This window comes from Nanorana parkeri, unplaced genomic scaffold (assembly GCF_000935625.1).
Source record: "Nanorana parkeri isolate BGI_ZX_2015 unplaced genomic scaffold, ASM93562v1 scaffold144, whole genome shotgun sequence".
NCBI lineage: Eukaryota > Metazoa > Chordata > Amphibia > Anura > Dicroglossidae > Nanorana > Nanorana parkeri.
Window position 1 is genome coordinate 944800 of NW_017306412.1, and position 13753 is coordinate 958552.

At 49.2% G+C, this 13753-nt stretch overlaps 1 protein-coding gene across 2 annotated transcripts in view; it reads left to right on the forward strand.

Annotated features, from left to right (window-relative positions):
• The window catches only part of PRKD1 (protein kinase D1), a 137603-nt gene that overhangs the window by 78785 nt on the left and 45065 nt on the right, over positions 1-13753 (forward strand). For both annotated transcript variants that reach the window (XM_018554172.1, XM_018554171.1), the window contains exon 3: positions 9085-9216. In XM_018554172.1, coding sequence (XP_018409674.1) covers positions 9085-9216 — 132 coding nt within the window. The remainder of the gene's footprint in view (positions 1-9084; positions 9217-13753) is intronic.

Sequence of the window (13753 nt, forward strand, 5' to 3'; positions counted from 1 at the left end):
TCATTCACTGTGTTCCGAGTGGCTGCGGTTGTCACTCACTCACCGCTGCTTGACAGCCTGGGATGCCGAAGGCGGTTCTGCTATAGCGGCACATGCGCGCCCATGTACCTAGATCCCATTTGGGACTGCCCCACTCAACGCTGCTCAGGTCACCATGATGACAGGGGCAATTTGAAATGGCCAATAGCAGGCTGACTATTGCACCAGCCCCACTACCTGCTGTATTTACATTCAGCTTCCATCTGCGGAATCTTGTCACTGGCAGCTGTCATTCCCTGGCTGAGGCTATTCAAGCACCATGTGCTTACAATACAATTAAAAAATAAAAAGGTGGGAAAAATTTTATTTTTGGTTTCGGCCTGACAAATTCTGCTGCAGGAGGTGCGTTGCAGTGCCATTTATTTACATTTCAACATGTTTTATTGAATTTTCCAAGGTATAAAATACACAGATGGTAGCAAAAATTAAAGAGAAACAGTGTGTCGCCGAGGTGGCAGGCAGCAAATAACATAATATAAAGATACGGGGGAAGGGGTCAAGGGGAGGGAGATATGCAGTTTACAGTAGAACTGGCAAAAAAGGACTACAGGGTGGCAAGGAGATTAGACAGGGAAGGGTAGTGGTAGTGGAAGTCAAAGAGAAGAGAAGATGGTGACTGTTACCCGGGTGCTGCAATATATTGGTTACTGGATGAAGCTGCCCATACACCTTACAATTATCTGCAGCTTTTCTGTGGTCAGATGGAAAAAGTGCAACAGATTCCTCCATCTACACTTAACTGTGTGGATGGTGTAATCTCCACCTGGGCCAATCTGTTGCACTTTTTCCATCTGACCACAGAAAATCTGCAGATAATTGTAAGGTGTATGGGCACCTTAAGACTAAGTCACAGGGTCAAGGGTTTGATAGGAAAATGGAGCACCATGGGTCCCATATTTTACGGAATTTCCTGCCAGCATCAGTGAGGATACTAGAGAGGTGTTCGTTTACAAAAAAAAACCTTGCATGCGTTGGTGGAATTCAGTGTAAGGGGTGGCCTGTTTTTTCCATTAATGTGCTATAGTCTGCTTGGCTGCTAGGAATATATAGTTTGCCAGTTGCCATTGGGGCAGTGCCATTCATTTCAATGGCACACCATACGCGCCTCCCACCCACAGTGTGATCGCCTGCACTGGAACGCACAGTACTGCGATGCTGTATGTTCCAGTGCAGTGCAGTGCGATTGCAGAAAATTGTACATGCAGTTTTATTCTGCAGTAAACTTTGTAACACTCCATTTGTGTTTGGTACCATCAAAATCTATGCAAGAACCTTATCCTAGATAGGGGTCTGGTATGGATTTTAAGGGGGACCTCGCACACAAACAAAACGACTTCGAGCACCCCCCTCTCTGTTTGTCACATCAGAAGCCCCCCTCCCACCAGAGTCTCCCCCTTAACATCAGAAGTCCCCTTCACCAGAGTGCGGAATGCAGCCTAACATATACAGGTATCCTATGAACCTGGTAGAAGTATCTGTGGTTATACACATTCTGCTAGTAGTGTCTTGTAATAATCCAGAGTAACATTACTGGGTATTTTGGAATTGTTGCTGCTCATATTGTAACGGCGCAAATGACCTTCATGCAACTAACCATGCCACCGTTCATTGGGGCTTCAGACAGTTTCGCCACATGCACACACGTGTCTAAATTGGCTGCATGTCCTGTCTTTCATTCAAAGCAAAAGGTCAGTGGTAATTAATCCTTGGTTTGTGTTACTTGCTTGGAAGTATATATCTGAGGAAAATCATTCCCCTGAAGATCAAGTTCTGAGGTTGGATTGCGTAGCATTGAGGTGACATATCCTGTATGCCCTGTATCTTGAGGGACCAAGTGGCAGGTCACGTTTTGGGCTAAGAAGCTGTATAATTAACAGTATAAAAGTAAAAGGTAGTCAAAACCTTACATCATGTGTTATAACATTTAGCTATAATTATTCATTGGTCCTAGGGCAGGGCTCAAAATTTCCACTCAATTGGCGAGTGAAAATTGCGTGGGGGCGAGTGGAAATCCAGGGGGGGGGGACATCCGCCGCTTCGGCAGCGCCGATCGCTGTCTGTTTACTAGGGTATAGCTCACAGTTTAACTTGCTCTGTAATCCTGTCTTTAGTAACTAGTTTCTCTCTTTCACCATAATGGCATTTGAAAGAAAGAATTTAGATTTGTTACCTCCTGACTTTTTCATATAGTAAGTTAAATGTAGCTGTTCGTGTTTTTAAAGAAGTTTTTTTTACTTTAAATGTAGAGTTGATGCTAATTTTACATACTTTCAGGGGAATTTATCATAACTGGAGCTGTTGCACATGGCAACCAATCAGCTTCTATCTTTCATTTTCAGTGCTTAACTGAGCAGACTGAAGAGATAAGTTGATTGGTTTTTATTGGCAACTGCTCCAGATCCTGTCTGCTCCAGCTTTGATAAATTCCCCCCTCTGTATAATAACATGAGTGTTGTTTCCCATACCCTTTTATTAACAGCAATGGTGAACCTCAATATTTGCTTATTCGACCTAATCCTTACATTGAGGAAGAAATAGGGCTCATAAAGACGTGGTGTTTCCTGACAAGTCTACAGATTCCAATTTACTTCAATAGTGTTGTGGGGATGGCATTTCTGTGACTGCATTTAGCCTGCTTTGATTTGTATAGCATCTCTATGTGTGCAGCAGTCCTATTGAGATCCATTTGCATTGTAAGTCAAATGCAAACCTTTGCTGCATCTTGCTTTAAAACGCATGCTTTTTCAGCACTGCTGTGTCTGAATACAAATGACAGTGTTGGACAACAACGTCTGTGTACATGGGCCCATAATAAGGCTTCAGTTCTTTAGTTTTCTTTCCAGAAATTTACTATTTTGGGGGACCTTTCCATGCTGGTACAAGAAGTATTGATTAGTATGGATCCACTTTGAGTGTAAACCCCATTTTTGTTTGTAAGAAAGCTACTTCTGTTTAATTTTTATACTGGAAAATGTGTAATACATTATGTATATGTATTGGTGTTTATAGTAGGGTTGCACCGATACTGTTTTTTGGTATCAAGTACGAGTTTGAGTACCGATATTATTCTTCGATACTTGCCAATAGCGAGTACTTATACCGGTACTTCCTCTAGCAATGAGCAGGCTTCCCGGGCAATCGGGAAGCCAGGCGGCACGTCATTACCCATTTAGCTGTTTGGCTGGCTCGATGCTGATTGGCCGGGAAGCCTGCTTCCCAGCCATTCAGCATGGAGCTGGCTTCCCGGCCAATCAGGAAGCGGGGCGGCGTGTAATGACTCGACGCTTGGCTTCCTGGTTGGCCAGGAAGTCAGCTCCATGCTGTTTGGCCAGGAAGCCGACTTCATACTGTTTGGTCTGGAAGCCGACTCCATACTGTTTGGCCTGGAAGCCGACTCCATACTGTTTGGCCTGGAAGCCGACTCCATACTGTTTGGCCTGGAAGCCGACTCCATACTGTTTGGCCTGGAAGCCGACTCCATACTGTTTGGCCTGGAAGCCGACTCCATACTGTTTGGCCTGGAAGCCGACTCCATACTGTTTGGCCTGGAAGCCGACTCCATACTGTTTGGCCTGAAGCCGACTCCATACTGTTTGGCCTGGAAGCCGACTCCATACTGTTTGGCCTGGAAGCCGACTCCATACTGTTTGGCCGGGAAGCCGACTCCATACTGTTTGGCCTGGAAGCCGACTCCATACTGTTTGGCCTGGAAGCCGACTCCATACTGTTTGGCCGGGGAGCCGACTCCATACTGTTTGGCCGGGAAGCCGACTCCATACTGTTTGGCCAGCTTGATGCTGATCGGCTGGGAAGCCGGCTTCCCAACCCTTAAGGAAGCCGGGCGGCGAGTCGTTACCGTCTCCATGTTCCCTCGTGACACTGCTGGTCAGAGGAAATCTCCCTCTGACCGGAAGTTCTGGTATCGGGGAAGGTATCGGAGCATTTGGACGAGTAAAATTATTCGCCCAAATACCCGGTATGGGCTCCAATACTAGTATCGGTGCATCCCTAGTATTATGCTTCTGTAACTAATCCTTTAGTATGTGTGGTTATTCCAGGGTGTAGTCAGTCATCTCACCACCATCCAAAAAAGATAGTGGGAGGTTAGAATGTTTTTCCTGGTATGTGTAACTGCAGTTAGGCACATGGTTTCGGACAAGATGTCCGCTCTACTAGGGCATGGATTGACTAAAAGTATATATGAAACCAATCAACAAAATGTATATATTGCAACTTTTCCTCTATTTTCATCCAATGATCCTGCAAATAACACACTCCCTGTGATGTTTACTCATTGCACTGAATCTATAGAGAAGTCATCTTTGCACCCTAGGGCAAGAAGTGTTAGGACTACAGAAAAACCCCTCACTTTCTTCTTCAGGGGGACAGGCTTCTAAAGTCCACAGATATAGCTAGCTCACAAGATTAGTGGCAGGATCAACAGGTATTTTTTGCATTTACCGAACAGGTATAACAAAAACACAGTTTGTTTTTTTTAACATACCAAAAGGCAGCAAATATAGAGAAGCTCAGTGTTTGGATTTACATACTCCTAAATGTACAAAGTATACTATTAAGGCACGTATAAATAAAATAAACCATTATACATTGCAAAACCCCTTTCAAATGTTGATATTGGAAAGAAACTAATGGCCTATTTACACAGGCATTTGTGTTTTACAGTGCATACAAATAGGACTATGTGCACCTATCTCAGTGTTCAATTAATTAAATCAATATACAAATCAACAATCATAAAAGTTCCAAAGTTATCACGGTGAGCTTCTCTTATATTACCCTGATTCATTTTGGAACTTTTTATGATTGTTGATTTGTTTATTGATTTATTTAATTCATTGTACAATGAGATAGGTGCATATAGTCCTATTTGTAGCGCAGAGCATTAATTATCCTAATAAGTGAAAGGATCATTACCTTTTAGCACAGCATCTCAATAGGTGCACGGGGGGGGGGGCATTTTTCCGTGAGCGCAGATCATTAACCAGTTGCCGTCTGCCCATGTTTCTATAAATATGCGCCGGGTGCGCCTACATGCGAAAACAACGATTACACCACACATGTTACATATTGCTGCAAACGTTGAAGTGTGAGCGATAATTTTAGGGGCATTAATCGCTGACAACAATGAGCAGTAAAAGCTTTTAAAGGGTCGCCTATGGCCAATTTTAGGCATGGTAGTTTTTTGTGATTTTGCGGGAGCACACAATTTTAAAGCTTGATGTGTTTGGTGTCTTTACCCGACGTGACCCCGTATTTTATATTTTACCAAAAGTGGGTACTTATAAATGTTTTCTAACATATAATGTAGGGAAAACTGTTTTTTTTCCCCAAAGTTTTCAGAACTTTTTTCATTATATAGTAAAAATTAAAAACCCCAGTGCTGATTAAATACCACCAAAAGAAAGCACTATGTGTCCCCAAAAAATGGTATAAAATTAGTTTCAGTACAGCGTTGCATGACGGAATAAATGTCAGTCAAAGTACCGCAGCGCTGAATACTGAAAAATGGCCTGGCCAGGAAGGGGGTTTAACACCGCGGTCAGCAAGTGGCTAATTTTCTTTGTGTTTTGCTTTTCTAAAGCAAATTTGAAGAACGTGAAACCCATTCGTTGAATTAATAGGATCATAACAGTTTTTTCTTGCATGTATTATTTTGCTGTGCATCATACATTTTTGCAAAAGCAGCATGTCCTATGCGTTTGAGTTATTCTAGTTGCTCGGTACAATGGGGAGTGTATGGGAAACTCATTATAATTGCATCTCTAATGCAGTCCATTTTTCTGCAAAAGCCACTAAAAGCATACTTTATTGGGCAGTGTTTGACTTGCTCCTGAGCATGATGCCTGTGTACATCTTTGTCTTGTACTTTAATCAGAGAGCACTTGAAAACGTTTGAAGAAAGAAAGAGGTGGGCCTCCTGTTTAGATGTCGTGGCTGAATTAGTTTTGTTTTTTTCAGGTTTTTTCCCTTGATTTTTACCTTGTAATCCTGCGAATAACACATTTCCTGTCCCATCATGTCGACACTCACTTCTATATGGTATCTAAGAGGCAGCCATGCTTGCCATACATACTTCAAACATGCCATACTGAATTCAAACATGTTGGCCACAGCAGTTTACAAAATGCAGATAAGGGTGTTTGTGTTTTCTTTAAAACTCATAGGAAGTGTCAAGGAAATTTCTGGCAAGATCAACAGGTATTTTCTTGACTTGCTGGAAATGTTCTTCGCCTGGAAAATGAATACAGCTACCACTTTCAAGAACTGGTAAGCTGCAAAGTATTACATTTTGGTTTTTGGGCTTGGATATACTTTAAATAACATTTCCTTAACCCCTTCATGACCAGTGACGTACAGTGTACGCCACTGGCATCGCGCCCATTTAAACTCTTGACATTTGTAAAGCTGACTGTCGGCTTTACAGTAGAATCGGTTCTGGTGGCTCAGCTGCTGCCAGATCGCTTCTACGAGCCGGTAAAGATTACATCAGGTCTGGTCCCATAGCTGTCAGCCTTGGGCTCCTAAAGCCCAGAAATAAGCTTATTACAACTGTAAAGGTGACACTGGGGGTCTTTTACCTCATTTTGTAAGCCCCCCTATGTGATAGCAATTAAAGTAAACAAAAAAACCTTTTTAAAATGACTATTAAGTGAAATAAATGTAAAAATAATAAAACATTTTTTATAAACGTTATTCTGACTCCGATCGTTGTGATAGCGAAATATATCCCTTATCATAACGTGAACTTGTAACTTGTCCTCTGTACCTGAAAAAAAGAAACATATATGCACAAGTTCAAATCAGGTAAAGTCTGATGACTATCAGCATAGTAGACCTTGATGACTGGAACAGTCTTTCAAGTGCAGTAAGTCACTCCATAAGAGGCAACTTGTAAAGTTCCTTGGTGATGATATCTATGTACTCGCTGTAACCTCACCTCATCTTTTATATTTTATTAAAGCAATGGGTATTTTATTCTGTTTTGGGGCGTTTTAAGTGCAATTTTCTCTAAATTTTGGGGTTTGATAAGGAGTTGCGCTAATATCATGCAAAAAATTTTGCAACTGCCAGCATTTTATTCTATAGGGTCTTGGCTTTCAGAAAACATATAATATTTGGGGGTTTTAAGTAACTTTCAGGCCTATAATGTGGATTATATCATGTAAATGGAAAATGCCTCGGTCATGAAGGGGTTAATGCTAATGTTCTAGGGGACACCTCTAAGCATTTGAAGTCAGATATTCCCTGGACCTCTACCGCTTAAGCAATAGCTTAGCTTGGGCATATGGTAATAGGACAGCAAAGCAGGATTTCCAGCTAGGGGCACAGAGGTCTGTCTGCTTTCTGTCTTGTACAGTTGCAGTTTTGCCACGATAGCGATTTTACTTGTTGCCTGCAGTTTCTCTTGAATAGTCTGATGACGAAGATGGAGATGATAATAAGTCTGCTAGTAGTAGTATTAATACATTAAATGGCATAGCTATTTATGGGTTTCCACATAAACTTTATTACAACTCTAACTTGCTTTGTATTGACATCAAGGTAGCATGGGTGTTTCAATGTAAGTACGTCATGTAGATTTTACTACATTTACAGAGGATTTCTATTTTTAGCAACTGTAGATTACTTTCTTTTAGATTTGTTGCGTCACCTTTAGGTAGGCTTGTAAAAGTTTAAAAATCCAGTAATAAGAAAAGCTTTTTATGGGGTTATGTCTGGTCAGTATTTCTAGTGTGTTTTTCAGGCAGGCCCAGAGTTCTTACACAAAGGTGAATAGCTCAGACACCCAGTTCTCAGACGTACTTTGGAATGAGCTGGATCACTCTCTGTGGCAATGTTAGGTTTCTTATGCAGCCTGTAGTGCACCTAAGTGGGTACAGATATGTATATGTATATGTATGCACTGCTAGCTACCCTTCTGAATGATGAAAAAGTGATTGAAGTTGCTGTTTACCCTGTACCCCTTATGGCATTTCCAATCAAGAAGAGTTGCTATCAGGTGTACAGGAAGAGACTATGCAGACAGCTCTTCTGCTACCTGTCCTTGATTTAGATTTTAAAGTGTTTGCCATGGGGCCCCAATAACATTTTGATATGGGGCCCCATGATCTGTAGTTACGCCCCTGCATGCACCATTAGTAATATGTAGACATTTATCAAGCAAGTTCGGAACACAATTTGATACAATTCATGCTGTCTATTAGTAAAGTCTCCCTGGCAGATTTATTGTGTATTTGCACACCCTGGATAGCCAACTATGACAGATTTGCAATGGTCTGGTTAAGTACAGTAATTTTATTCCTGCATTCTTGTTGTTTAGCTGTGTCCTATGCTAGCTAAAGATGTGTAGTTCTGAACGGTGTGGAGTCTGCAGCAAGGTGGTCCACAGTGTACCTTGGCTCCAGCACCACGCTGCCTGAGAGTGTTGCATCTCTGGTTATTCATATTGGAGCAAGAGGGAAGTTGCAGAGCCCTGACTGATATAGGATGCTGCAGTCTCACCCTGACTGATAAAGGATGCTGCAGTCTCACTACATGGGGGGGAGGGGTGGGGGTGTAGTTTTAATATTGCATTAGCACAAAACAATATCTACTAAATGTGGAAGAGTCAATATACCAGCCTCAGTGGTTGGGCATTGAAAATGCATGCCAAGCTGACATTTCTGGTTGAGCTTGCCTCATGCACTAAATTCTTCTGTGATGAGAGCAATTGAATTGACAACTAATGGGATGAGCATGAAAAAACAATTACAGCCTGAGAGCCACCCAAAAATCTATCATGCCCTACCCTGTATGATTACATTGCTGTTAATGACAATTTAAAGGAACTTCAACATAGTGTTTAATTTGGAATTTATGAGTGTACCAGAATACTTGGAAAACCTGCAATGAGAGTCATACATAGACCTTTGTTGCTGTTCTCTTTAAAATGATTTGTCACTCTGAAACATCTGATATTTAATATAAAATGCAGCATTGAGCAAATACTAAAACATTTACTAACAACGTTTTCTATGGTTTCAGCTTCAGCAACATTTGAAGATTTCCAAATCCGTCCTCACACTCTGTATGTCCATTCGTACCGTGCTCCCGCATTCTGCGACCACTGTGGAGAGATGTTGTGGGGTTTGGTGAGGCAGGGCCTCAAGTGCGAGGGTAAGCGTAAACTGCAATAACATTGTTACTGTTTTGATGGTGCCGATAAGAAATTAAATATCTGGTAGAAGTGTGCCGTTGGTAAAATGTCAACATATATACCCTTCACGAACATGGCAGTTGAGCCCTCATTCACACCTATATTTGAGGTGCATTTAGGAAATCCTTGAAATTCCTGCAGCAGGAATCCCTAATCTGCCATTTACAAGCGGCAGCTGTTACCCGTTCAAGTTAATGATCAGGTGACAGTCGCTGCATTTGAAAGCGGCGGAACGCTGACACACCACATGCGGTTAGAAAGAGATCACTGTCCCTAGACACATGATCGATCCAGGGATAGTGATCATATCACTTACAATTACAAACTGTATTTACATACAGCGTTCTGATGCTGTCAAATGCAGCTGCTGTCACCTGATCATTTAACTTGAACGGGTGACAGCTGACGCTTGTAAACGGCAGATTAGAGATTCAGAAATGGCAGCTGAGGAGCAGCAGACTTGGGACCTTGGGAGACACGATATCTGGGAAAGCGGACTCAGAGACATAATAGCTGGGAACAACAGATTTAGAAGAGATGATAGCTGGGAGCAGCGGTCTCTGGAGACATGGTAGCTGGGAGCAACAGACTCAGGAAATATGGTAGCTAGAGAAGCAGCAGACATAGGAGGCATGATAGCTGGGAGCAGGAGACTTGGGAGACGTGGTAGCTGGGAGCAGCAGATTTGGGAGACGTGGTAGCTGGGAGCAGCAGACTCGGGAGACGTGGTAGCTCGGAGCAGCAGACTCGGGAGACGTGGTAGATGGGAGCACAGACTCGGGAGACGTGGTAGCTGGGAGCAGCAGACTCTCGGGAGACGTGGTAGCTGGGAGCAGCAGACTCGGGAGACGTGGTCGCTGGGAGCAGCAGACTCGGGAGACGTGGTCGCTGGGAGCAGCAGACTCGGGAGACGTGGTCGCTGGGAGCAGCAGACTCGGGAGACGTGGTCGCTGGGAGCAGCAGACTCGGGAGACGTGGTCGCTGGGAGCAGCAGACTCGGGAGACGTGGTCGCTGGGAGCAGCAGACTCGGGAGACGTGGTCGCTGGGAGCAGCAGACTCGGGAGACGTGGTCGCTGGGAGCAGCAGACTCGGGAGACGTGGTCGCTGGGAGCAGCAGACTCGGGAGACGTGGTCGCTGGGAGCAGCAGACTCGGGAGACGTGGTCGCTGGGAGCAGCAGACTCGGGAGACGTGGTCGCTGGGAGCAGCAGACTCGGGAGACGTGGTCGCTGGGAGCAGCAGACTCGGGAGACGTGGTCGCTGGGAGCAGCAGACTCGGGAGACGTGGTCGCTGGGAGCAGCAGACTCGGGAGACGTGGTCGCTGGGAGCAGCAGACTCGGGAGACGTGGTCGCTGGGAGCAGCAGACTCGGGAGACGTGGTCGCTGGGAGCAGCAGACTCGGGAGACGTGGTCGCTGGGAGCAGCAGACTCGGGAGACGTGGTCGCTGGGAGCAGCAGACTCGGGAGACGTGGTCGCTGGGAGCAGCAGACTCGGGAGACGTGGTCGCTGGGAGCAGCAGACTCGGGAGACGTGGTCGCTGGGAGCAGCAGACTCGGGAGACGTGGTCGCTGGGAGCAGCAGACTCGGGAGACGTGGTCGCTGGGAGCAGCAGACTCGGGAGACGTGGTCGCTGGGAGCAGCAGACTCGGGAGACGTGGTCGCTGGGAGCAGCAGACTCGGGAGACGTGGTCGCTGGGAGCAGCAGACTCGGGAGACGTGGTCGCTGGGAGCAGCAGACTCGGGAGACGTGGTCGCTGGGAGCAGCAGACTCGGGAGACGTGGTCGCTGGGAGCAGCAGACTCGGGAGACGTGGTCGCTGGGAGCAGCAGACTCGGGAGACGTGGTCGCTGGGAGCAGCAGACTCGGGAGACGTGGTCGCTGGGAGCAGCAGACTCGGGAGACGTGGTCGCTGGGAGCAGCAGACTCGGGAGACGTGGTCGCTGGGAGCAGCAGACTCGGGAGACGTGGTCGCTGGGAGCAGCAGACTCGGGAGACGTGGTCGCTGGGAGCAGCAGACTCGGGAGACGTGGTCGCTGGGAGCAGCAGACTCGGGAGACGTGGTCGCTGGGAGCAGCAGACTCGGGAGACGTGGTCGCTGGGAGCAGCAGACTCGGGAGACGTGGTCGCTGGGAGCAGCAGACTCGGGAGACGTGGTCGCTGGGAGCAGCAGACTCGGGAGACGTGGTCGCTGGGAGCAGCAGACTCGGGAGACGTGGTCGCTGGGAGCAGCAGACTCGGGAGACGTGGTCGCTGGGAGCAGCAGACTCGGGAGACGTGGTCGCTGGGAGCAGCAGACTCGGGAGACGTGGTCGCTGGGAGCAGCAGACTCGGGAGACGTGGTCGCTGGGAGCAGCAGACTCGGGAGACGTGGTCGCTGGGAGCAGCAGACTCGGGAGACGTGGTCGCTGGGAGCAGCAGACTCGGGAGACGTGGTCGCTGGGAGCAGCAGACTCGGGAGACGTGGTCGCTGGGAGCAGCAGACTCGGGAGACGTGGTCGCTGGGAGCAGCAGACTCGGGAGACGTGGTCGCTGGGAGCAGCAGACTCGGGAGACGTGGTCGCTGGGAGCAGCAGACTCGGGAGACGTGGTCGCTGGGAGCAGCAGACTCGGGAGACGTGGTCGCTGGGAGCAGCAGACTCGGGAGACGTGGTCGCTGGGAGCAGCAGACTCGGGAGACGTGGTCGCTGGGAGCAGCAGACTCGGGAGACGTGGTCGCTGGGAGCAGCAGACTCGGGAGACGTGGTCGCTGGGAGCAGCAGACTCGGGAGACGTGGTCGCTGGGAGCAGCAGACTCGGGAGACGTGGTCGCTGGGAGCAGCAGACTCGGGAGACGTGGTAGCTGGGAGCAGCAGACTCTCGGGAGGCGTGGTAGCTGGGAGCAGCAGACTCTCGGGAGCCGTGGTAGCTGGGAGCAGCAGACTCGGGAGACGTGGGAGCTGGGAGCAGCAGAGTCGGGAGACGGGGTAGCTGGGAGCAGCAGAGTCGGGAGACGGGGTAGCTGGGAGCAGCAGAGTCGGGAGACGGGGTAGCTGGGAGCAGCAGAGTCGGGAGACGGGGTAGCTGGGAGCAGCAGAGTCGGGAGACGGGGTAGCTGGGAGCAGCAGAGTCGGGAGACGGGGTAGCTGGGAGCAGCAGAGTCGGGAGACGGGGTAGCTGGGAGCAGCAGAGTCGGGAGACGGGGTAGCTGGGAGCAGCAGAGTCGGGAGACGGGGTAGCTGGGAGCAGCAGAGTCGGGAGACGGGGTAGCTGGGAGCAGCAGAGTCGGGAGACGGGGTAGCTGGGAGCAGCAGAGTCGGGAGACGGGGTAGCTGGGAGCAGCAGAGTCGGGAGACGGGGTAGCTGGGAGCAGCAGAGTCGGGAGACGGGGTAGCTGGGAGCAGCAGAGTCGGGAGACGGGGTAGCTGGGAGCAGCAGAGTCGGGAGACGGGGTAGCTGGGAGCAGCAGAGTCGGGAGACGGGGTAGCTGGGAGCAGCAGAGTCGGGAGACGGGGTAGCTGGGAGCAGCAGAGTCGGGAGACGGGGTAGCTGGGAGCAGCAGAGTCGGGAGACGGGGTAGCTGGGAGCAGCAGAGTCGGGAGACGGGGTAGCTGGGAGCAGCAGAGTCGGGAGACGGGGTAGCTGGGAGCAGCAGAGTCGGGAGACGGGGTAGCTGGGAGCAGCAGAGTCGGGAGACGGGGTAGCTGGGAGCAGCAGAGTCGGGAGACGGGGTAGCTGGGAGCAGCAGAGTCGGGAGACGGGGTAGCTGGGAGCAGCAGAGTCGGGAGACGGGGTAGCTGGGAGCAGCAGAGTCGGGAGACGGGGTAGCTGGGAGCAGCAGAGTCGGGAGACGGGGTAGCTGGGAGCAGCAGAGTCGGGAGACGGGGTAGCTGGGAGCAGCAGAGTCGGGAGACGGGGTAGCTGGGAGCAGCAGAGTCGGGAGACGGGGTAGCTGGGAGCAGCAGAGTCGGGAGACGGGGTAGCTGGGAGCAGCAGAGTCGGGAGACGGGGTAGCTGGGAGCAGCAGAGTCGGGAGACGGGGTAGCTGGGAGCAGCAGAGTCGGGAGACGGGGTAGCTGGGAGCAGCAGAGTCGGGAGACGGGGTAGCTGGGAGCAGCAGAGTCGGGAGACGGGGTAGCTGGGAGCAGCAGAGTCGGGAGACGGGGTAGCTGGGAGCAGCAGAGTCGGGAGACGGGGTAGCTGGGAGCAGCAGAGTCGGGAGACGGGGTAGCTGGGAGCAGCAGAGTCGGGAGACGGGGTAGCTGGGAGCAGCAGAGTCGGGAGACGGGGTAGCTGGGAGCAGCAGAGTCGGGAGACGGGGTAGCTGGGAGCAGCAGAGTCGGGAGACGGGGTAGCTGGGAGCAGCAGAGTCGGGAGACGGGGTAGCTGGGAGCAGCAGAGTCGGGAGACGGGGTAGCTGGGAGCAGCAGAGTCGGGAGACGGGGTAGCTGGGAGCAGCAGAGTCGGGAGACGGGGTAGCTGGGAGCAGCAGAGTCGGGAGACGGGGTAGCTGGGAGCA